Source organism: Homalodisca vitripennis, chromosome 5, assembly GCF_021130785.1.
Source record: "Homalodisca vitripennis isolate AUS2020 chromosome 5, UT_GWSS_2.1, whole genome shotgun sequence".
Taxonomy (NCBI): domain Eukaryota; kingdom Metazoa; phylum Arthropoda; class Insecta; order Hemiptera; family Cicadellidae; genus Homalodisca; species Homalodisca vitripennis.
In genome coordinates, this window is record NC_060211.1 from 115772339 (window position 1) to 115797749 (window position 25411).

At 34.7% G+C, this 25411-nt stretch overlaps 1 protein-coding gene across 1 annotated transcript; it reads right to left on the bottom strand.

The window, feature by feature from the left end:
* Positions 1 to 277: 277 nt before the first annotated feature.
* Positions 278 to 24466, bottom strand: LOC124363589. The gene is made up of 7 exons (XM_046818846.1): positions 24339 to 24466; positions 11352 to 11560; positions 7913 to 7999; positions 7151 to 7199; positions 3991 to 4130; positions 974 to 1171; positions 278 to 505 (listed from the first exon to the last, which is right to left on the bottom strand). The coding sequence occupies exons 1-7, from the start codon at positions 24382 to 24384 to the stop codon at positions 278 to 280; spliced, it is 957 nt and encodes a 318-aa protein (XP_046674802.1). The 5' UTR covers positions 24385 to 24466.
* Positions 24467 to 25411: the final 945 nt, after the last annotated feature.

Sequence of the window (25411 nt, forward strand, 5' to 3'; positions counted from 1 at the left end):
TGTAATAAACGTGGTTGAATAAAAACTCTGGTTCGGTTTGCAGTCGATCAAGGATTTCCGAAGCGACAGCAACACGACGCTTCTTTTGCTCGTCAGTTCAGGTGTTTGGATACCAGCTTCGCGCAGATCTTCCTCATGCCCAGATTGTTCTTAATAATGTTTTTGAACGGTCATCTTATCAATTCCGACCTCATCTGCGATAGCCCGAATGCTCAGACGACTATCACTGTTCAACACATCACGCACTTTTTGCACATTTGTGTCCGTGTGACTCGTTTTATGGAGGACCGACGCGCTGTTTTGTCATGGACGTCATCGCGGGCCCTCCCGGAAATTTTTTGTGCCACTGAAACACCTGAGTTCCTGGACAGAGCATCCTCACCGTAAGAGCCTCTTGAATCATTTGAAGAGTTTCCGTGGCCGTTTTCTTGAGTTCGACACTAAAATTTAATGCTAAAACGTTGCTTCCGATCGTACTCTCCATTTTCAACTCCGACGTGGGTAACTGAACATGCACTCTGCTCTCGCTCGATACTGACTCTCCAAGCGCTTGGGAGGCCAACTGCTGCAGCCCGGTTCCCTTTCACTAGAACCCCCCCTACCACCACTACAGCACCAGATACCGGTTAGCAGGACTTTTTGACGGAGCGGGGGCAGGCTCAGTCCGGTTTACTTATTATAACAGACCCTGTCTAATTTGGATGGATAAAATTCTATAGTTAGTAGAATATGTATAACTGATACTATACTAACTGTAGAATTTCATCAGCCCAAATTAGTGAGATGTAACATTTGTTTTTTTTATAGAATGCTTGGTATTTTTAGTTATTAGTTTTTAAATATACTATACCAGCCATTACTCAAAAAACTATTCAAGTCCCCCCCCCCCCCACCCCCCCCCCCCCCCACCCCCCCCCCCCCCCACCCCCCCCCCCCCCCACCCCCCCCCCCCCCCACCCCCCCCCCCCCCCACCCCCACAGTTGGTTCGCAGGGCTGCTGAGACTGCAGGACCATACTGACCGTCTCCTTGTAGATGTCCGCCAGCAAGGCAGTGCACTTGAGGACTAACCGACCGGAGCTCACGTGACGTGATAACACTATTGTGTCCAGCGTGATAGTGCGAGTCTCCAGCGAGCCGTCAGTCTGGTTCCTCGTGGACTGAGTCATCAACTGCAAACAACAGAGGTAACAATCTCGTGTCCAGCGTGATAGTGCGAGTCTCCAGCGAGCCGTCAGTCTGGTTCCTCGTGGACTGAGTCATCAACTGCAACAACAGAGGTAACAATCTCGTGTCCAGCGTGATAGTCCGAGTCTCCAGCGAGCCGTCAGTCTGGTTCCTCGTGGACTGAGTCATCAACTGCAACAACAGAGGTAACAAACTCGTGTCCATCGTGATAGTCCGAGTCTCCAGCGAGCCATCAGTCTGGTTCCTGGTTGACTGAGTCATCAACAGCAACGTCATCAGGTTATCAGCTGGAACAGTTAAAGGGTTTTTTATGTATATTGCATATTACTAATTTTGAAATAATCCATACGTACCGTTATCGTGATGTAAAACTAGTTGTGTTACTCTCGAAATACTTCCGTAAAATGTTTTTACTTTTTTAATGCATAGTGGGGCAGGAAGGAAAAAACCCATTATAATTAAATGTTGAGTTTGTATGACGTCTTCTTTAAGTAAATGCATTGCTCGTCTTGCAATTCATGGCTAAAAGTAAGTACTCTTAGCTTCTACAATGACATTGTTATGGAGCATTAGACTACTATATGAGGTAAAAACACACAACTTGTTGCAGTATAGTATTTGCAGTTTAATAAAATTATGACAATATCATAGCAATGCGTTACAATAACTCCTGTGTTCGGCTGTTGAGTAAGAAACGCCATAAATCAAAGGTTTGTTTCATTGTTCATATTATACAAGTTGATTACTGAAACGAATTAAATCATGATCAGACGGTTACATAATGTACGTCAAACCGCGCAAACCTCTTGTAAGTGCTAATGTGTTTGTTGTACCAAATAGCTGAAATTGACGAATTACACAATTAATTATAATCTACACGTAACTCATTTTGCGATACATTGTATTAAACCGAAAATACACTTATACTAGTTTACAGGAAATGTGGTGATGTTTTTTCCACATCCTTACTATCGTCCGTCTCACAGACACCCACATTAAAATTAGCGTGTGAGCAGATAACGCGTCTTGAACGTGGTATAATAACTTTAATACTTTTTTAGTACATTTATACAAGTGAAATTAGCTTTCTGAACTATACGAAATCAATTCTCGATCGGAAAAGGTACGAATGGTTCCCAGTTTCAAACTGGGTTTTCTTAAACCAGATAAAATTAAGCAAACATTTCAGAAATTATATTTCTTTTACATCACGTAAAATCTAACTTTGTAGCATTCCATAATTCTCAAAAAGAAAACTTTGTCGGAATGTTACAATTTAGGCTAATCTAGTTTAATAAATACTTCACATAAACCCATTTGTTTAGTTAACTTCGATTATTTGTTATTGTCAAAAATATAATGTGTGCTGAAAATATAAATACATAGCTCTTTATAGTCTTTGAACAAAACAGTCTTATTTTGGATCCGCGGCTTCACAAGCAATTTTAAAAATTGAAGGACTTAGCCTACTTACTGAAAGCAATTATGATGTAAAATGAAATTAAATGAAAAATTCTTTCATTTATACAGGCAAATGTAGGGCCGCATGGCCTTTTCTTACACTGCAAAGCGAGAACGTAAAGTTTTAAAAAATGAATGAAATATTACCTTAAGACTAAAGATTAAAGACATAATTGCATATAAACAACGTGGAGAAATCAATTTCATATTTTAACATTTAAAAATGAAAACTTAACAAAATAATAAATGAACTACTTCTGTAATTCTTGAAAATATATTAAATAAAATTATACTTTTAATATACACATAAAATTAAAGTAGTTATTATAACTAGTTATTGCTAAGAAGTCCTAACTTTTATTACACACAATCTCACATTCATCCTTCTAGCATTGTCACGCCCACAGCATCTCAGACCAAACCTGTCTCGGCTAACCGCTTAAGATACATACATATCTTTCAGTTTCGCCACAAACCAAAAACGGCTATCGATGGAAGTAATTGTGTGGGGAAGGGCATTCTACAACCTACAAGCCACACTATGCTATGATGTAGCACTATGGAATATTTCAAACATAGATATACATATATCACCGGTAAAGAAACTATACATCATAAGCTTAAAAAGTCTTCGAAAAAAAGCATTTGCTTCCGTTGCTTGTTATAAGGGTAAGAATGAGCTATATCTTTGTTTTTCTTAAGCTTCAGAAAAAATATCATACACAATGTCAAGTACCGTATGTGCAAACATTCACTGCTTTGTTCATTGGGTCATGTGGGTTTTATAAAAGCATTTAAATAGATTTCCAATGCATTAGATGGTTTAAATTCGTCACTAGTTAAATATGTTGTAGAATTAGATATTAACTTCAACTTTGCAATATGCATTACACTATTGATCATGCACTGTATATTTAATATATTGTAAAATTAAAGAGTAAATAAAATGAGTCTACGTCTTTGGTGAACTTCGGCTGAAAGGGCCAACAGCTATTTGTGTCGGTCAAGTTTAAATTACATTTCGTATATATTATAATTATTTTTCCCGAATTCTCGAAAACCTCGGTTTTCGCATTGTAAAAACTGTTCTCTACTTTCTATGATTAAAATATTTATGTATCATATAACTATGAACCTGCGTTAGTTCAGAACGAAACCGACAGTGAAAACCGTAACAAAATCCTTTGAGTAGGTTAGAAAATACCGATGCACAAACATACCAACACAAAAATCAACTTTAATTTATACTATGTGTTGATTTTACATTAGGCTCTTAAAGTCCGTCTCTAATTTGTTAAGTAAGTCCTATGTAAGTTAGCCTTTACCACAAAAAACAACTGACCGGCTCGTCGTTGATGAACCAGGCCAGAGTGGGCGCGGGCCTGGCCGGCCCTGAGGTACACTTGGCCCGCAGTCTGTCTCCGGCCCCGTACTGTCTGTCCACTGTCTCAGGACTGATGTATGGAGGGTCCTTAGGCAGCTCTGCACAGTGCAACAATGTGTCTTAATACACAACTAAAACACGCTCTTAAAAACAAGAACAACACAACCAACATTTTTGGTGAACTTGGAAGACAATCACGCTTTGTTTACAAACTGTCAGTGGAACACGTGTATGTCTAAGTGTACGATATCATCCACTTAATTAAGACAATTGTTCTGGAGAAAGACAACAGAACAGAGGGAAGGGAGAGGTCGGAGCCCAAGGCTGTCCCTTGCATAGAACAAAGGGCACAATTAATTACCCTGTCGAGACTTCCTCGCTCGGAGACAAGCGGTGACTTTCAGCTCAAATTAATAAACTGAATCGTACATTAGTCTTATAACATCTTATAACAAGTCTCACAGACTTTTAACATTACAAAAATTGAAAACAGCAAAGTTAAGATTGTATTTTATAAATAAATAACAGGATGGCATGGTTATTATAATAAATGACTACATTAAAGTTAACGTACTTCTAATGGTAACGTTTAATATCTAACGTAATATAACAAGTCAAATTTGTTGTCACAAAATTGTCTCTGCTTCAATTGACCTGACGAGCAGCGTCACGTTTCAACTTTGACTATAATTCCCAGTTATGGGTTGTGGGTGGAATGGAACTTCTGGAGAGTCACCCTTTGCAGGAACAATGGGTGAGTAATATACATGTTTACTACGACAGAGGAAGAATAACAGTGTTAAGTTTAATTATTAATATAATTCCTGCTGAATATGGGACATCATATGCATCCGTGTAACATGATAGTAGTATACCTCCATTAATTTGTTTTGCACATAAGGCTGTATTGCGCAGGATATTATAAGAACTATTTGTAATTATACATAACTATTTTCTATAAATTTACTGTTTCACTATAGGTTAACAAATATAAGGTATTTCTACCAATTAAGAGTTTCTAGCTCTGTGTGTAATAAGTAACACACGTTAAGGCTACTCAATCCACATTTCGAAAGCAACGAGGCCTTAACAATATATCTAAAAATTTTTTAACTTCAAAAAACGAGTGTTTTAAATTTATTTAATGGTTTCACCTTTTTAATATGTTTTAACATTATTTTACTTACAGTTCTACAACTTTGAGTAAACAAATCAAACACGAAAACTGTTAAACAAATATTTAATATTAGTCTAAATATGATTATACAAAAATTCACCTTAAATCATTTCTTACAATTATCTATCAATACTTCCGATATTTATCTGTAAGTAGCAAAACTTTTAATAATCTCCCTAAAAGATATTCTGTTTTAAATTTTAAGTAATTTATATATAAAAAATATTTACCGAGAAGGGAACATCGTTCCCCCCATATTATAGAATCAGTGAAGTATAATAATTTCAAGCTGCTAGTCAATAAGATCTTGGGAATACTATAGGCTTGTAGTGAGGGAAGTAACGTTTTCTTGAAGTTTTATACAGAGACGTGTTAAAATGTTTTTGTGACAGTGCCAAAAGAAACAATTTGTTAATTTAAAGTTAACAAGATTTTGTTAATGTTTTTCAAATAAAGAAGGCCCAGAGAAGCAACATTTGAATCTCACTCTAAGCTCATCGGGGACGGTCTGAATGTATGTATATGTCATATGGTAAGTGGCAAATAAAATACAAGCGTGTTCGCTCAACTGTAGGTTTATTGTGTCTGCCGTCACATTGGGTAAAGTACATGCAGGACACCCTTATCGCTGTGACCTTTGGACGTATGTCCTAACAAATACAAAGAATATAACTTCTGTGCCTTATCAACTATATATTTTAAAACAATTATATAGCGTATAATGAAATTGACTACATATTCTTTATATTTTTTATGTTGTTATTATGAATGTATGTATATCAACATCAGGTTGGCTTAGGACTGCTCTTCTCATCACCGGGCCAATAATAGTGTAGAGTAGGCCTAGTTGATTGTATAACTTACCGACTACTGAGAGACAGTTAGTAGCGATGTCAGTGGTGATGTGCGGCACATCAGTAGACACCTCACAGCTGATGTTATGAATGTATGTATATCAACATCAGGTTGGCTTAGGACTGCTCTTCTCCTCATCGAGCCAATAATAGTGTAGAGTAGATAGGCCTAGTTGATTGTATAACTTACCGACTACTGAGAGACAGTTTGTAGCGATGTCAGTGGTGATGTGCGGCACATCAGTAGACACCTCACAGCTGATGTTATGAATGTATGTATATCAACATCAGGTTGGCTTAGGACTGCTCTTCTCCTCATCGAGCCAATAATAGTGTAGAGTAGATAGGCCTAGTTGATAGTATAACTTACCGACTACTGAGAGACAGTTTGTAGCGATGTCAGTGGTGATGTGCGGCACATCAGTAGACACCTCACAGCTGATGTTATGAATGTATGTATATCAACATCAGGTTGGCTTAGGACTGCTCTTCTCCTCATCGAGCCAATAATAGTGTAGAGTAGATAGGCCTAGTTGATTGTATAACTTACCGACTACTGAGAGACAGTTTAGTAGCGATGTCAGTGGTGATGTGCGGCACATCAGTAGACACCTCACAGCTGATGTTATGAATGTATGTATATCAACATCAGGTTGGCTTAGGACTGCTCTTCTCCTCATCGAGCCAATAATAGTGTAGAGTAGATAGGCCTAGTTGATAGTATAACTTACCGACTACTGAGAGACAGTTTGTAGCGATGTCAGTGGTGATGTGCGGCACATCAGTAGACACCTCACAGCTGATGTTATGAATGTATGTATATCAACATCAGGTTGGCTTAGGACTGCTCTTCTCCTCATCGAGCCAATAATAGTGTAGAGTAGATAGGCCTAGTTGATTGTATAACTTACCGACTACTGAGAGACAGTTTGTAGCGATGTCAGTGGTGATGTGCGGCACATCAGTAGACACCTCACAGCTGATGTTATGAATGTATGTATATCAACATCAGGTTGGCTTAGGACTGCTCTTCTCCTCATCGAGCCAATAATAGTGTAGAGTAGGCCTAGTTGATTGTATAACTTACCGACTACTGAGAGACAGTTAGTAGCGATGTCAGTGGTGATGTGCGGCACATCAGTAGACACCTCACAGCTGATGTTATGAATGTATGTATATCAACATCAGGTTGGCTTAGGACTGCTCTTCTCCTCATCGGGTCAATAATAGTGTAGAGTAGGCCTAGTTGATTGTATAACTTACCGACTACTGAGAGACAGTTTGTAGCGATGTCAGTGGTGATGTGCGGCACATCAGTAGACACCTCACAGCTGATGTTATGAATGTATGTATATCAACATCAGGTTGGCTTAGGACTGTTCTTCTCCTCATCGAGCCAATAATAGTGTAGAGTAGGCCTAGTTGATTGTATAAACTACCGACTACTGAGAGACAGTTAGTAGTGATGTCAGTGGTGATGTGCGGCACATCAGTAGACACCTCACAGCTGATGTTATGAATGTATGTATATCAACATCAGGTTGGCTTAGACTGCTCTTCTCCTCATCGAGCCAATAATAGTTGTAGAGTAGATAGGCCTAGTTGATTGTATAACTTACCGACTACTGAGAGACAGTTTGTAGCTATGTCAGTGGTGATTGCGGCACATCAGTAGACACCTCACAGCTGATGTTATGAATGTATGTATATCAACATCAGGTTGGCTTAGGACTGCTCTTCTCCTCATCGAGCCAATAATAGTGTAGAGTAGATAGGCCTAGTTGATTGTATAACTTACCGACTACTGAGAGACAGTTTTGTAGCTATGTCAGTGGTGATGTGGCGGCACATCAGTAGACACCTCACAGCTGATGTTCCCCGCCAGGCTGTAGTCTGCGCCTTGTATCACGACGTTACTGTCGTGGGACAAGTCCAGCTGTAATAACAGGTGAAAATTTGGTTTTAGAGTAACAAGATTTTTGGCTGTAACATCATAATATCATACAGAACATAAGCCACATATGTCAAACGTACGATCAAACTAACCTGTAAGTAATCTAGAGAACTAACCATGAATCATCAGTAAATTTGGCTTACACCATACTACCAGATGAGTTTTATATTTTTGTATCAATATGAAATAATAAAAAAAATGGGTGACCAAAAGAAATTCCAAGGTATAAAACACACCCTAAACCATAGAATATTGTTATAAACAGAAATGAATTGCGAACTGTGTTGTTAAGCGCTAATCTCGAGAATGACTGGACCCATTTGGCTCTTTTATATATATATATATATATATATATATATATATATATATATATATATATATATATATATCCCGAGCTCGGAGCTCGGAAATCGGTCTTTGAACCTCTTATTGTTATCCAGAAAAGTATTTTAAAAGCAGGGTTTAGGAAATGTAAAACATATCCGACTTACAATCTGTTTCATGAAACAGCAATTCTTTCCTTACGCCAGTTGTAAATAAAAAGTATATTAACAAACATATATAAAAAAATTGTTCTTCAATTTTCTCTTTAACGTCACATTTTTATAATACTAGGCACTTATAAGGCACTCTAATAGAGTGGGGATCTCTGTTATACCACTAATTGAATCATATCCAATTATTAACTCATGTTATATAATTCATACCTTATTTAGAAATATATGTAACAAATTTAGTAACATTTGTTTATTCGAACCTTGTAGTCTATTGAAATATTCAAACATAAAGTTAACAAATTTTCTACTGCATATTGGACTTGAGGTGGCCGAGGCCGTGTTACTGTCCGAGTGTGGGCGATCATGACCATTTCTTGTACCAACTGTTTGCTCATGATTATAAAATTACGTACGACTAACTACTACAGTAGACATTACTGAATACTACATGTATCTCCCACTTCACATCCACCTTCGGCAGTAAACTTGAAAAAAAAAACCGGTTGACAGGTACTGGAATACACTAATGGCGATAAACTTTTTTATTTAATATAGACTACAGTAACTTTGCTGTAAGAGGTATATCAGTGCTACATTCCTTGGGGATTAGTTTTATATACATACTATTTATTAATAATACGACTCTAGCCTACGCACAGGCTGCTTGCCCATGTAGGCTAATTTCCATACGCTATGTATAATACTTTTATTTATTTATTGTATATATATATATATATAATATATATATATATATATATATATATATATATATATATATATTAATTATAAATTCAGATATTAAAATTGATTGTAATAGTTTTGTAACTGTAACGGAAATAAACCTTCTTTCATTTCATATATACGTTGGAGTATATATATTCTTTATGGGGCATCAGAGCAAGCGAAGTCAATTGTAGCATCAGAAATGTAATTGGTTCGAAACAGATACCATTTACTCATATCCAGAAATAAATATGATAATTGTCAGAAATGTAATTATTATTTACTCGTATATCGGACGCACATTTGGGAGCTTTCGGGCGTACGCGCGAGTATCATGAAATCGGGCTAGATCGAACAATTTCATGGTCTTTATATTGTTTATGTAAATACTTATAGATATCATTATAGACCTTCTTGATAGATACTTACAGTGGAAAAGTGGCTAAACAAACCCACAGGAAATTAAATTACGGAATTAACATGGTGTTTGATACTTAGGCTATGTTGATCCTCTTCAAAAGTGTGTTGTTTTATATGCCGTGTATTGAACTCTTTAAATGGAAATTTAGAGATTTAGAGACGGGCTAAAAGTTAGTCCAACAGATTGAGAGTATGTTATAGTGCATGACGGTAAGGCTGAAGTTAGCATGAATGGCTGTAGGACTAACTAATAAGGCCATTTTAGAGTAGGAAAACTAGTAAAATTTTGTCTTCTGCGCCTTATTCATTACTTATAAAGGAATGCATATCACCAATGAGAAAACCCCTCCACCAAAATAGTATTGAATGGAAGAAAATCTTGCTATAAAACCTGATTAGTACTAATTTTAACAAAATTCTCGAAACCATTCAAAACAGACGTAAAAAGGTTGAAAATAGATCTTAAATCTTAAAAAATAGGCCTAAAGATTTAAATTTTTCTAAATATGGCAACGTGAACACAAATGCAAATAACAGCAATGTATCTGGCCTATTTTAAAACGGAACTATAATTATTTTTTAAGAGTTTACATTTTTGAGACACTATAATCGGTAAGGGGACATGATATCATAACTTTAATCAAGACGACTATTGCATAGTTATCTGAAGAAGGTTACCGATATCGTTGCGAGGGCGAGGACAGTATTTTGCCCAGCAAAAATCTCCTCACGTAGTAATAATGCCTATTATGATAGTATCGAAAGTAGAACATATAAAATACTAAGTAAACTTAAAATATTGCCAAATATACTCCTCTAAGTGAAGGCCCAATGATAAAGACAGTTAGGCTTTGCTGAGTTTCAGCCAAATCCCGTGTGGTGAGGGTATACGCCATTATCCAACTCGACCTTGCCCAAGTGAAAAGAAAGTTTCATGCAATTTTAAATTCATTCTCGTAATATCATCCTGAAATACCATGGACGGAAGTCGAACTGGATTCTTCTATGTAGAAATGAACGTTCATGCAAAATATAACATCTATACTTCAAGTTCGTTCTCAAGTTATCATGTAGTAAGTATGGATTATGTAACCCCCCCAAAAAACCCTCTAAAATCGGTGTACATAATTCTGAAACATCGTGGGGAGTACAGTAAGAAAATGAAGTGATAGAAAAATATCGTTTTTGTGTTATCTGCCCTGCGGAAAGTTATATTACGCTCACGTTCAGCCAAATTGCAATGGAACGACTATCCAAATCAATGTTGCCTATATTTATTAACCTTCATTCCAAATTTCAACTGTATAGATAGCTCTGTTAGGTTTCGAGATAAACTGCGGACATACAGATAATAAGAGATATTTTATCCCTGAGTGATAAGCTTAGCTAACGCTCAGCCAATGATCTGAGTATAGCATACTCCCGTGAGATTTTACTGAAAATTTGCAGTGACGTGACATTAAAAATTACCTTAGCTCTTTGGAAACAGTTACTTATTTATAATAGCCATATGGAAGTTATGGTATTGATATACTGAAATTTTCTCTTGTTTACCAATCAATGTAAAAGAGTCCTGCACTATGGTGTAAATCTTATTGTAAATTGTGAATTGTTTGCTGAAGAGCATAAGAATAATTTCATATATTTAGCTCGTAACACTGAATAAGTTACTTTTTTCAGAGGCACATACTTACATCAACATCAAGCCCAGGAAACAGGAAAAGTTTGACTGGCGGAACATCCATAGGATTGTAGCGGTAGAACTCGTGATTACCTCTGTAGAACTTGATAGTGTAGAGGGACGCCCCCTGGAGGTCGTACTTACACACCAGCTCCACGTTCTTGCCCCTCTCCACCACGGGAGGGTTGATCAGCAGAGTCACGTTACGCAGCCCCCACGTCCCTGCAACAGACAATATTATACAGTTTAATATATTATTATCATTTCCTAACAATTCTTTATTTTATACATTTCATGTGATGTATTCTGAAAAATAGTTTGAAATAAAATTGCATCAATATAACATTTTACAGCGTTAAAACTAATATACATATACTATTTAGACTGTAACGTAACCGTTAGTGACAAAAACTTTACTAAAGTAAGTCAGCCTTCACTGAAGTAAGTAGCCTAATGGTCTCTGGAAAATTCATATACGTAAACCTCATTGCATGGTTAGTCTATAACAGACTTTACGTGACGACTCCATTACGGGAAAACTGAAACTGTGTCGAGAATAGGGGAAGGTAATAAACCTAACATCATAAAAGGTGATATAATACGGTAAGGGAATCTAGATTACTACATTTTATTTAGTTTTCCTGCTAAATTACAGGTTATGCATATTCTCAAATATAGAATATCCGGAACCCACTCACTGAACCTTTTCTTGCCAATATTGATTTGAATGTAATCTTAGTTCTGCAACGTATTCTGTCCAGATAAATCGAGCATAGCATAAGAATCAAATTTAAAAATTGTAAAAGAATAAAATGCCCTTACCAGTAGTGCAATCTAGCGGCCAGTGATGTGCTTAGGAGTATATGAGACGGAGGTCTGGTTGCCCAATTAAGTTATGTTTCGCCTCTTAAGAGTCAAGAATTCGGTGTACGCTGCTCCTGGACACCGTTATTTCGTGTCCAGCTTACACGTATTTCTAGTAGTTTCAGTTGGATCAACGTGCATTTCGAAATTTTAGTCCCGTTTCGAACTCTACATCTAAATTGTGGATTCCTTACACGGTTTATCAGGTCCATCTTGCTTGGTAAAAAATTTCCCACATGGTCATTTCCAATTGTAAAGAAAATAAAGTATGTATCATTTTATAAAATTTCACCAAGGGAAATATAGAAATATAGAAATAAGTGCAGTGTTCCAAAGAATCCGTAAGAACATCTTACTCGCCTTCATATTTATAAAAATATCAAAGCCAAGCAATATTTTATTTATATTAGAGATGTAGCCTCGAAAAGTGTTTTATAAATATATATAACACAATATGTATAAACCTTTTAACACTTTTTTAACTTTTATTTTTCATACTATGTACATTTCGAAAGCTGGGATTTCATCTTCAACGATAGATTTCATACCTTAGTACCTGAAGATGAAATCCCAGGTGTCCATAAGGACTGGACAAAATAAGGTTAAATAGAGGATTGCTCTCTACTTTTTATAAAAAGAGGAAAACACATTTTTAGTTTATAAAATTACTTTACGTAAAGCGTGAGTCTGTGTTCATTAAATTACTTCACCTAAAATTTTGTTTTATTTATTGTGATATATACTCCATTCTGTGCTGTTATCACGATTCTCTCATTTTCCACCATATGCTTAAAGATCTCCTAGTAGACGTTACATCACCTGACCCATTTACACTAACTACTTCATCACGTGACGCTGCACCCACTTATTTGGCATGCACCCCAACCATTATTCGGAGTGCAAGGTCTTAAAGGGATCTTCCCTCACATCCTAGCGTTGATGACAGACCTCTAGAGAAACCTCCATCTCAGTAACTTATTTTCCAATAAAAATATATAAATCTGCTCTATATAAATAAATAAATGTGTGTGTGTGTGTGTGTGTGTGTGTGTGTGTGTGTGTGTGTGTTTTGGTAATGGTTATGTATATATATATATATATATATATATATATTTATATATAATAAATATAAATACATATTATATAGAAATCAGCTATCTGCTCTAAAAAAGTGTTTTTTAAACTATCTTGGAGGATCGTCACTTTAAACTCTGACATGAACGATGGATGTTCACTAGCATAACTGACGTATATAATGGGCAATGGAAGAAAATATTTATTTACGATCTATTCTCTCTAGTATATTCACGTTATGTTCACATTGCCTCTTAGAGAACGGCCATCTAGAACTCCGACATTAATTAACATTGGAAAAAGTCAAACTGTGTTTGTTGTAACAAGGCATAATATGTCAACAAACACGACATACACAGAATGTCTGTAACCTTGACATTGACAACGAAATATTTCTATCATCATTTAGGTAAATAATGGTTTCTAGAAGATAATTTAACATAAATCTGTTCTGTTCTCTTTTTCTAACGTTATCGTCTTAAGACGCCTTCGCGTATGTGTTGTCGTTCGGAACAAAGCTCAGAAATTTGTGTTGCCTCACTAAGTCAAGTCTTTTATCTTCTCAACCTCAAGACCGTTTCATCTTAAAAGGTACTCTTGTACAGAACTGTATCTTACGCACAAGAATAGATCCTTGCATACACCACATGTTAAACCTGTTACACCAAGTTTTAGCATATTCATAATTTTTATTCTCAACATGAATATTGAAGTTTTTGTAGTGTCGATGATTATCGGAACGAAGTGATGAACACGATGATAAGCGATAAACACGATGATAAGCGATAAACACGATGATAAGCGATGAACACGATGATAAGCGATAAACACGATGATAAGCGATGAACACGATGATAAGCGATGAACACCGCCACGCCGCGCTCCTCATCACGCGGGAATTCAATTTACTTTGGCTTTTACAATCAATCTCAAAATAGCTCGTTTATATCAACCTTCAAACAGTTTAAAGACTTCAATTAAATACGTTTTAAAATCTGTCCTTGGTGATGGCATAGAAGAAATCGATAACTTGCGTAACTAAGCTACTCTTAGGCCTATATAAGAAGTACTCGTATAATATAATGCCAAAAATATAATAATTATTATTATAGAACATTGTTTGAGTTAATTAGTAAATATATAGTATGAAGAACCATTTCCCTAACAAGCAATAATAGGCTTTATTTCTGTACAGACGTCAATTTTGACGATGGTCGATATATTATATGGGAATTACCTTAGTGAACATTTTTTTAAATAATTTATGGACATCAATGTAAAATATTGTCTTTAGGATAATCATGACGGCAACGAGAAAATCTTAGAATAAATTAATTTGTAAATAAACTGAGTATAATTATATAACATTTTAACACGTGGCATACACATGGCATGTAGCCTAACTATTCACAAGGTATATTGAGAAAGACTTATTTCTACGTAGACAATAATGAGTTAGTTCTATTATGGTGCATGTCTAGCCATGGGATTTGGCTGAGCGTCCTTGAAGCCTATCTATCATTTAGTCGGCTGGCACATATTATTCTGTCCTCGCTGATTATGTCTACCGGGGAATATAAACATTTTCTGATCGATTGTCTGTCTGTCTGGACATCTTGAGAATTACTGAAGTTGACACACAACGTGACTTATGCATATGATTTGTTTATTTTAACCTAGTTTCTAATTATGAGTTAGATTAGTTATTTACCTGAAGAAGAAATCAGATTGCAGTTCTAGAAACGTAGTGTTGGTGATATTTGCAGCGCTAAAAGATAGCAAATATCCTAAAAATCCTGTTTCCTATTTCCTACACAATAGCTCCTAGCAACTAACAAACAATAATTGGAGACTCTTGGAGGAAATTGGAAATATGTTTTAAATGACTACAACTAGTTGTTGCAAATAATTTAAATAATATTTTTTCTAATTTAAAAATAATGAAATCGTTATAGTTTTGTCTCAAAATTTCACGAAACACAACATAAAATCAAACAGTGAAGAGAGTTAGTAAAATTAGTTCTCAAACTGCCAAAAGATGAACTCGTCATTGTTTAGGACCGATAACAAGTAAACTAGAGAGTTGTTTGTTGTGCATGTTTGTAATGTTTGTGCATTAGCACATTTTATTTACAAAATAAAAGTGCTAATGTTAGCTATTTTCATATTATAGTAAGAAAACGAACCTTGTATTATATATTATTTTTCCTTTTTAAAGATTTTATAACATTTACCAATGTGTATTCACAGACCATTGCCTCGTTTGTTTATATGTGTGTATCTATTAAAAACTCATCTCATAATGGAGTAAAATAATACCATCATAATTGTATATTTGGTTTTATATAAGGTTTGTTGTCTAACCGGCACCTATATAATTGCTATAACAATACTTTATCATAACACAGCAGAGGGAATGGTAAAAAGTGTTTAATGAAAAACTTTGTTAATGCAGTTCAAAACTGCAACTCATATAACTATAAAATATTCAACAGTTTGGCATTTTGTTTCAATTATAAAATTTTGAATTAAAATAACAAAAAATATATTCCTGATAGAGCGAGTTAAAAGTTAGAACCATTTGTTTGGAAATGTTTTAAATGGCGAGATAAACGCGAGTCGATTTCTCTAGTTGCCATTGCTGACTCAGAAGCACTCTCAGCAGCTCAAGAATGAGTTTCGAGATTAGAGTCGGAGATTCGGTGATGATCGGTATGAAGGAATTACTCGTACTCAGTGTTAATACCTTCACTTCCCGTGAAACCATTTGGGTGAAATTTAATTGTCCCACACACAATGTTTGCCATAAGTATGAAAAGTACATAAGTAAGTACTGTAATACAAAATTGATATATTTAGTTTCATTAAACTCACCTTTGTGGTTTTCAAACTGTCGAAATTTGAATTTTTACTATTATAGTTTCAGGTAATCAAGAATAAGTTAAACACAAAAAATGTAAACAAAGACAATTTTACATATAGCTACTATTTTTTGAACCAATGAAATATGAATTTATTACTTACTCAGTTCACCCTTGGGCGACAAATTATGTGTGTATTGAAAATTAGGTATTATTATTATAATTGTTAGCAGTTTAAGAACGACACATTTCTAAACATTATTTATGATTTTTATACAGTGTATTTATAATTTTACGCTATCGTTAACTTGGTTCACTTAAACGGAGAACTTTATTGCAATGGGAGACAAAGAGTGAACAATGCATGGATAAGTTTGTCAGTCTATATAGAGAGAAAATGTGTTTATAGCACAGAATATGCCGAATGTGAGAATCGTGGACAAAAACACTGTGTAGGCTATTTGGCGCAAAAAGAGTGAACAATGCATGGATAAGTTTGTCAGTCTATATAGAGAGAAAATGTGTTTATAGCACAGAATATGCCGAATGTGAGAATCGTGGACAAAAACACTGTGTAGGCTATTTGGCGCAAAAAGAGTGAACAATGCATGGATAAGTTTGTCAGTCTATATAGAGAGAAAATGTGTTTATAGCACAGAATATGCCGAATGTGAGAATCGTGGGCAAAAACACTGTGTAGGCTATTTGGCGCAAAAAGAAAACAGAATATATAGATGCAGTAACAAATAAAGCACGTTTAAGCGGGAGTTTGACACCGTTAAGGGCAGAAGGCGCCGGGCTTGGACTCGGGCCAACAACATCGCACACATTGTGACCTGCCCTTGCCTTCACCGATAACATACTCTATTCTCATGTACAATCCTTCAGAACCGATAACATACTATATTCTCATGTAAAATCCTTCAGAACGGATACATACTCTATTCTCATGTACAATCCTTCAGAACGGATAACATACTCCATTCTCATGTACAATCCTTCAGAACCGATAACATACTCTATTCTCATGTACAATCCTTCAGAACCGATAACATACTCTACTTCAGAACCGATAACGATTACGTAGACAATAGTGGCACTCACCATTCTAATATGATCTCGATTGACACTAGGTGAGGTGTTCTTATAATAGTTTACACGTATTTTAGGACGATATAATATACGTATTGGATATAATAAACTATGAAATTTAATGTCAACTAATGAATCCAAAACTGAAAACTGTTTACACTAAGTAATGTAAAAACTGTTAAAATATAAATACATTTATATATGTATAATATTTTATATATGTATAAATGAATTATACATAAATAAATTTATATATGTATAAACAAACATATAAATATACTTAGATTGAACTACCAAATGAAACTAAGGGATCCTACTAACAAGCACATGAAGTGTTCGTGTACGTGTGTTCACATACTTCCAGGTAAGAATAAAGGCCTTTGTTTTACTAATACTACGCATACCTCTTTCTTTCTCAACACTTCTCGAAATTTTGATAAGGAAATTTAAATTCTTTAAATGTAACAGTCTGATGATGGGTGACTTTTGTCTAGCTGTAATTGGGATGAGTGATATTTTATCCTCTTAACATAGTTTGTATTATTAATTATCCACTGGGATAAAATACATTACATTTGAACATCGTGAATCTGTCATATCTCCATTGAGGTCGGAATATCATACTTACAAAACTATGTTCAAATCGACTTGTGCCCTGACGATATTACATCTATCCCCCCTCCATGGTCATTGTTATTCTGCCCTGAGATCTGCATCGATATTGTCAGTAGACTGAAGGATTATGCTTTGAATGCTTTCTTTTTCGCCCAAGGAGTGTTAAGATGAAGTCTTCCAGGTTTAACCTTATAACTTATTTACCAACTTACACTCACGGGAGCTGTGGAATGTATTTTGACCTGGAGAGAGAGAGAGAGAGAGAGAGAGAGAGAGAGAGAGAGAGAGAGAGAGAGAGAGAGGGAGGGAGAGAGAGGGAGAGAGAGGAGAGAGAGAGAGGGGAGGGAGGGAGAGAGGGGAGAGAGAGAGAGAGAGAGAGAGAGAGAGACGATGCACATCATAAGGATGTTGAAATGAACTTTGTTGTCTAAACCAACCAACTTCTGCAAAAGTTTTTGAGAGGATTCTATTTAGCTGTCGATATTGAATATGATACATGAAGGCTGTCACTGCTACATCTGTACTTGGTAAAGAGAATATCACTTGTTCAGAAAAGTTCGCTAAACATTGGCATTCTTCATGTATCGGTTAACGCTGTGTCTGTCTGTAATCGAAACCTTAAACACAAGCTCTGTTGTAAGATTGGTGGTCATTGAGCGTTTGTTTACAGAGGCCTATGTGATATAGTTGCTTGTGGGTTGGAACAGATGAAAGGCAAATTATTTGGTATCTGTAGCATATAATAGTCACACAAAAATAGTTCTCTAACTCGTTTTTTAATTCTGGAATAAACTTTTGTTGTTAGTTCGTGTAAAACATTTTCGATGACGTTGCATGCAGTATTTTATGCCATTTTACATTTCCTAATCTATACGACTGGTAGCTATGTTTGGAAGGGCTGATTCAATACAAATGTCGAGTTTAGCTCCAGTTCACCTTTTTCTTAGGGAAGTGTCTAGAGTCTGACAATGTCATGGACTCAATTGTGCATAGAAAAGAACTTTTACATCCTGTCCACTAATAAAAGGGAAATTGTGTCTACTGAGTGACAGGCTTGATTGACGATCTGTAAAATTCTATAGTTGGGCACGTTTCATCATAGAACTCCTTCTTGTCTTTGTAGAAATTAGGTTTGATAAAACATTGTGCTATCAATTATTACAACAGATGGTATTCGTCGAGATATCTTGCTATATAATACATTTTCTATTGAGTTAGGTTTCATAGCAGTTATCAATAACAGATGTTCCGGTAATGTATGGAGGATACTACAAGGAAAGAGTTCACTGTCACAAAATTTTAAAATGAACTTGCCACTGTATTATTCTTTCTCCGTACTGTATAAATAAGATGTATGTGTAAATTTATGTATTCTAATAGTTTCTGTTGTCCATCAGTGTAGATTTGTCTGCATGATATCTCGAGAATAACATGTATTTAAAATTGAGTATGCAGCCACAGCGAAAAGTGGTTTGCCGTACTCCTGTCTTGTACATATAAGTTATTTTGATTATTTGAGAGAGGTGGGAGAGTATAGAGGCATTAATCCCATACGTTTATATGAGAAAAGCGTATCTTTGAGTAGTGAGAAACAAGTGAAAAATACATTTTAATAAACAAATATTTCAATTAAAAAAGTATTGTAATAAACAAATAAAAATAAGATGATACATGTAATAAACTAACGGTATTTAACAATCTAGTTTATCCAGTATATAGCGAATACTTCACGCAACTGCGATTACACACAATTAGGACTATGTGTCTAATCGGATAGAGTTAAAGTGTGGAGAGGTTATCTCTAACAGTACGACCTATATTGGAACTGAACTTAAAACCCTCTTTATCTTAAAATTGGATTGTTTTGTATAGTACTCATGTTTTGCTTTTCATTAAATATTGCACTTCTTGAGAAAGACCTTTTACTTATAATTGTGTCAATATCTATGAAGATATTTACGTAATAGAATGTAACAACATGCATCCTGATGTACCAAACTTTTTTAATATTGAATCTGAAAATAACAAATTAGTATAAAGGTCGAAGTAAATCTTTATTGTTTAGAAAAATGTCAGTAAAAATAACTAAACTGTTCATTGGTATATTTTTAGTACCTACAAATATTTTGTTCAAACATACACTGAGATGAAAGTTTAGATGTATTCAAAAGTAAACTACAATATACTTCAAAGCCATATCAATAGTGGTAAAAGACTAAAGATAAAACAGATTTTAAATTGTATTTAATTTTTTAAGGAATACTATTTTTACTCACTGCACTGTGTGTTTTATGATTAGAGTAGGCCATATCTGATCTTGTATTGTAACCAACTGTAAAATCAGCCATTAGATTGCAGACCACAATTAAAATAAGTAATTGAATGGAGCTCTCTGTATTATTATTGCCAATCCTACTCTTGTTTATTACAAATGATATATATCGCAATGAGTGCAGACTGCACTCTAACGCATATTAACTCGTAGCACGCGGTACCTCGGTAACCACGCCCTCTCTCTCTAGTCATTTACATAGTGCACATGTTCCAAGCGGCCCAGGTTCGATCATTTGAACATAATAGTGTCCATGCAAGTTTCAAGTTTTGTTGCCTTTTTTTCAAATGAACAAGTATAGGAGTAATCCGGGAAGTACCACCGTTTTTGCTCTTTATGGTAGTAGAATATTTTTAATTGGGATTTCTAGTAATTAAGGATGAGGGAGTAGGAAATATTTCCGAATTAATTAGAATTTTACTACACTATGTAACATAAGTATATTGTATAAACTTATCCATAACAATCATGCATAATAAAAAAACATACAACTCCATATTATTTAAATAAATTCTAGAATCTAAGTAATTAAATGTAAAATATTGAGAAGACAAGGGCGTAGCCAGCGAGGGAGTCCAAGGGGGTCCAGACCCCAAATTCTTTTAATAAACGTTTATTATTATTTAAAGAATTCGGCAATATTACTGACATGTACTGCTGAATGATCGTTATCAACAAAGAAACAGCCCAAGAACTTTATGGGACCTTACTCTTTGCCCCCTACGGGAAAATATCAGTTGTCTGGACCCCCCAAAGTGTTTTTCTGGCTACGTTCTTGTGAGAAGAGTTTAAGAAGAAAACAATGCCACTTGAAAGCCATACTAAACCCAGTGTAGCATCGGTACTCATTTTTACTTTATAAAGTTTTTTGTTGTTAACCTAAAATAAATGTATAAATAAAAGTGTGTTCTTCTTTGGAAAGTGTGTTCTCGTTTAGAAAACGTATGTAGATAATTTAGTACAGCATCCAAACAATTAATACGCGGCAAACGTTGAAAAGTATTACCAAATAAAAATAGCTTTAAATGTTTTCTTATTGTTCGGATATGTTACAAATCTGGAAGGTAATTTTAATTTTCTTCGAGGTTAGGCATACTCGAATTTTAACATCAAACATGTTCCTATGTAGAAGTTGTACCGTTTAAAAGCGTTCTCTTTTTTGCTGACATTTAGTGAAACTAAGAACAGCAACACTTCCAAGATGTAGTCAATTCTCCATACAATCCATAAAGTCTCGTTTTTGTATAAAAGTTTAAACACGAACATGTCAAAGAAAATTCTACTTATTCAACTTATGCACAATCACATTTGGTCCGACTAAGCAGATTGTACCAGGTTTGCCTGCAGTTTAGCACGCTCAGGTGTCGGTCAGAGGATTCGACATACAATATGGAAAGTTTTCGGCCAAAAACCCAAGTGACATGTCAGAGAAAGTTCTACTTGTTCAACTTATGCAGGGTACACTATCACATTCAGTCCGACTCACCAGACTGTACCAGGCTTGCCTGTAGTTAGCACGCTCAAGTGTCGGTCAGAGGATTCAACATACAATATGAAAAGTTGTCGGCCAAAAATCCAAGTGACGATCTAAACCAAGCCCAAGTCCGGCTTACAGCGGCTTGCGTGTGTAAACCAAAAGGTTCGGCAAATTCGGTACGGCTAGGTCCGGCCACACTATTCACACTATTCTGCACAATTCAGTCTGGACGTAGTGAATGAAACGACGGAACAAGTTAAATGGTGTAAGAGGAACTTTAGCTTTGAATAGATTTATCCAACCAGTAAGTCTGCTAAATTTACTGTAGAATTGATAAAATCCAAAGACGTTAGTAAAATAAGATAGGTGCTTGAGATTTCCATACTGCCAAGCAAATGTGCGTGCGTTTAAACCTTTAATTCGATACACATAAGTTTTTATTCATCAGTGACGAATACATATACTGTTGCCGTTCTTCGATTCACGAAATGTCAGCAGAAACCTTTCTCACTGAATACGTTTAAAACATAACTACTACATAAGAATAGTTGTGACATTGAAACCAGTGTTGCCTCGAACAAAAGAAGATTTTAATTTAAAATAAACTTCTAATTTTGTCACTTTTTCTGACATTCATTATTTTTTGTATTTTGTACTACTATTCAATGTATATAATATGGTAATCATTTAAATACTAAACTATATATTTATTTTACTCATTTTTTAGGTTTATTTCACTTTAACATTAATAGTGAAAATTAATCTTAACAACATATTTATTTCAATGGGACATTAATAGATAGCATAAGGTTGTATTGTGTTATATGAATCTACCACAACATTATAAAAATACGCCGATTGACATATGTACGAATGTTACTCCTACTGTTTTCTCGATGAGTACATTAACACACGGTATAAGGACCTACCTGACCCACGCTGTGTAAAGCAAAAATCAATTGCGCATAGCACCTATAAACTTCATAAGGTCAGAAAATAAATAAATAAAACAGTAAAGATTGCCTACAGTAGTTGTGAGCTCCCCATTTTTATACACTTGATATGTTGCAATACGATCAAACATACAGATACTCATACAATAAGTTACTATTGTTTGTCATTACATGACCTATTGGACACGGACGTGTTGTTTTACTATTTTCTGACCTAATTTACAAACATGTTTCTTCTAAGGTTATATTAAAATATAACATTATTGATTAGATAAACTATCATTCATTCTTTTTTGTAATGAAAATAATTCATTCCCTAATATTTCCTTCTTATTTTCTATTGTTTTTACTTCATCTAAGTTTATTTTTGAACGTACACTTCGTTGCAACAAAAACTATTACTTTCATATAAGTGAGATAGTAAAAGTACTCTAAGCTGGTGCTATAGTTGTAACTAATAAGTAAGCTTGTCTAACCATACATAATTTAAATTCCAACACTTTATTCTAAGAATTTATATTGAATTTCTGAGCCGTTATGAATATCATAATAGTCAAAGACAATTTTCAGATATTTTAATAATCAAGAACTTCACGAGTATGGTAATAACATTTGAAAATGCCATCTTAATGGATGGATACACGAAGAACAACTGAGAATTCTTACTGTTGTGGGAATTTTCTTTCATGCGATTCTGCCTTTATCCACAGATACATTTAGGCTACAAATACATGTGACATGAGAAGCTACTACAATTTATCGTAATTTCATGTTTACAATTTAATAACTTATTAAAAAAAGGTAATTTTAATGGTTAAAAATGTTCCATAATTCGTAAATTCCAAAAGTTGCAACATGCCAACTCTGCAATTTTCAATACTCAATTGCAATTCCAACACTACGAGATCAGTTAACAAGATATATATATATATATATATATATATATATATATATATATATCTTATCTATATATATATATATATATATATATATATATATATATATATATATATATATAGTGAAAAGTCCCCACAAAAACTATATGATCTGTGAGTGGGCCGACAAGTACTTTTTTTTATCAGTCCCTTGGTATCTTAATTATCCATGAATACGTGTGTACAGTACTATTTAGTTAGACAAATAACAAAATTTAAATCTATTACAACTTGATTTGGCTTATTAGCTAACGGTAGTCGATGTGAATGGATTAATGCATTTTTTCACTTTCGAATTGTTTACTGTACTCAGCTTTTTTATAATTGTGTTTGATTTAATCCATCGTAACTAAATCTAATTATAAACGAACTATTTAACGATTTTTATTTTTATTTACGTTTATTTTGGCTCGGATTAAATAATTAATTATTTATACTAATCAATTGATGATTCTTACAAATTTCTTATTTATAATTTTAGAGTCTCAAACCCTATGGAGAATGTAAGTAACTGCAGAAGCATCAGTATTTAATAAGACATAATTCAAATCAGAATATGCTATTTTAAATGTTTGTGATACCAAAAGCCTATAAGGTGGCCAGAGTGTATTTCAAATTAACATATTGATGTCTGAAAGAACCGGAATAAGCATTCGTATATACATTGTATATGCGTATATACACATACATACTTTTTGAATCATTCCAGTTGTAATATTCTTTTCAAATGGGTATTCTAAAAGTTTATTAAAATAGGGTTGAACTACAAGTTGTGATTAAGTGTTTAGGCTACTCACCCTTAAGGAGTGTGATTGCCAGAAATAGAGCGCCAAGACAGCACATTGTTCGCAGTCATTGAACACTACACGGCCGCCGTAGTAACATCAACACTGCAGTGAGAGTGGGGTGTTGAACGTCGCGGCGCGTCGGCCACACTGATACCTGCCACCACCGCGTCGTAGCGCGCCTCCCGCACCACCCTCTGGGGAAGACATTTCTGTCAGTTTCCCAACACGTTTATTATCAATAGTTGGGTGGTTAAAGAACAGTATCTGTCTTCTGTTTAATATCGGCATATTAAAATAAACCCCAACCTCGTTGTATTCAGAGGCGTTTGTAAAACGACATGTTATTAATATACACATTTGAAATAATTCGTCTTCAAAAATATACATTAAAATTAATTTTATTAATCACATTTTAAGGTCACTTCTACAGTTTATTTTTGGAGTTTGGACTAATTAAAGTGCAGAATATACAGTACTGTATGGTCGAATACTCGTGTTAAGGTCTAAACAATTTCACAATAATTATTAAAATATTATTATTATTATTATTATTATACAGGCAGTATTCTACCTTGAATTTTCTCCCATAACAGCAATGTTAAACCTCGTGTACTTTTACGCCCATATTTTGTACTGTAGCGTTATGGAGAATGTATAATTTTAAAAATATAATAAACACGCATCCACACTCTTTTTATGTTTATATATATATATAAAGTCGATAAAACATAGCATATCAACACTGTTAAAGCGAATTGGAAAAATCGAGTTTTGGTAAAGAAAATATTTGTTACGGTTTAAATTTATAACCCCTTAAAACATTTTTTTATAGTTTAAGAAGAAATTATAAGTAGCCAATTAAAATAGCCTAATTAGACAATTTTGAAATCAGGCCCATATCATACATAATAGCTGTGTTTATCTCTAATGTGAAGTTTTGACAGTTACAACATAGGGAATAACTTTTTTTATTTTTTGTCCTGATTTATTATATTGTTTATAAAAATCAACATGTTACTCCCTCAAGCCACATTTTACGTACGTACTATAAAAAGATCATATCCTTACTTAGAACAGTTTTA

Coding starts and splice junctions, on each gene's coding strand:
- LOC124363589 (XM_046818846.1), bottom strand. CDS start 24,384: ATGTGCTGTCTTGGCGCTCTATTTCTGGCAATCACACTCCTTAAGG. Junction 8,000..11,351: donor TTCCTGGGCTTGATGTTGAT/GTAAGTATGTGC, acceptor CTGTTATTACAG/CTGGACTTGTCCCACGACAG. Junction 506..973: donor CCTGCGAACCAACTGTGGGG/GTGGGGGGGGGG, acceptor GTGCATGTTCAG/TTACCCACGTCGGAGTTGAA.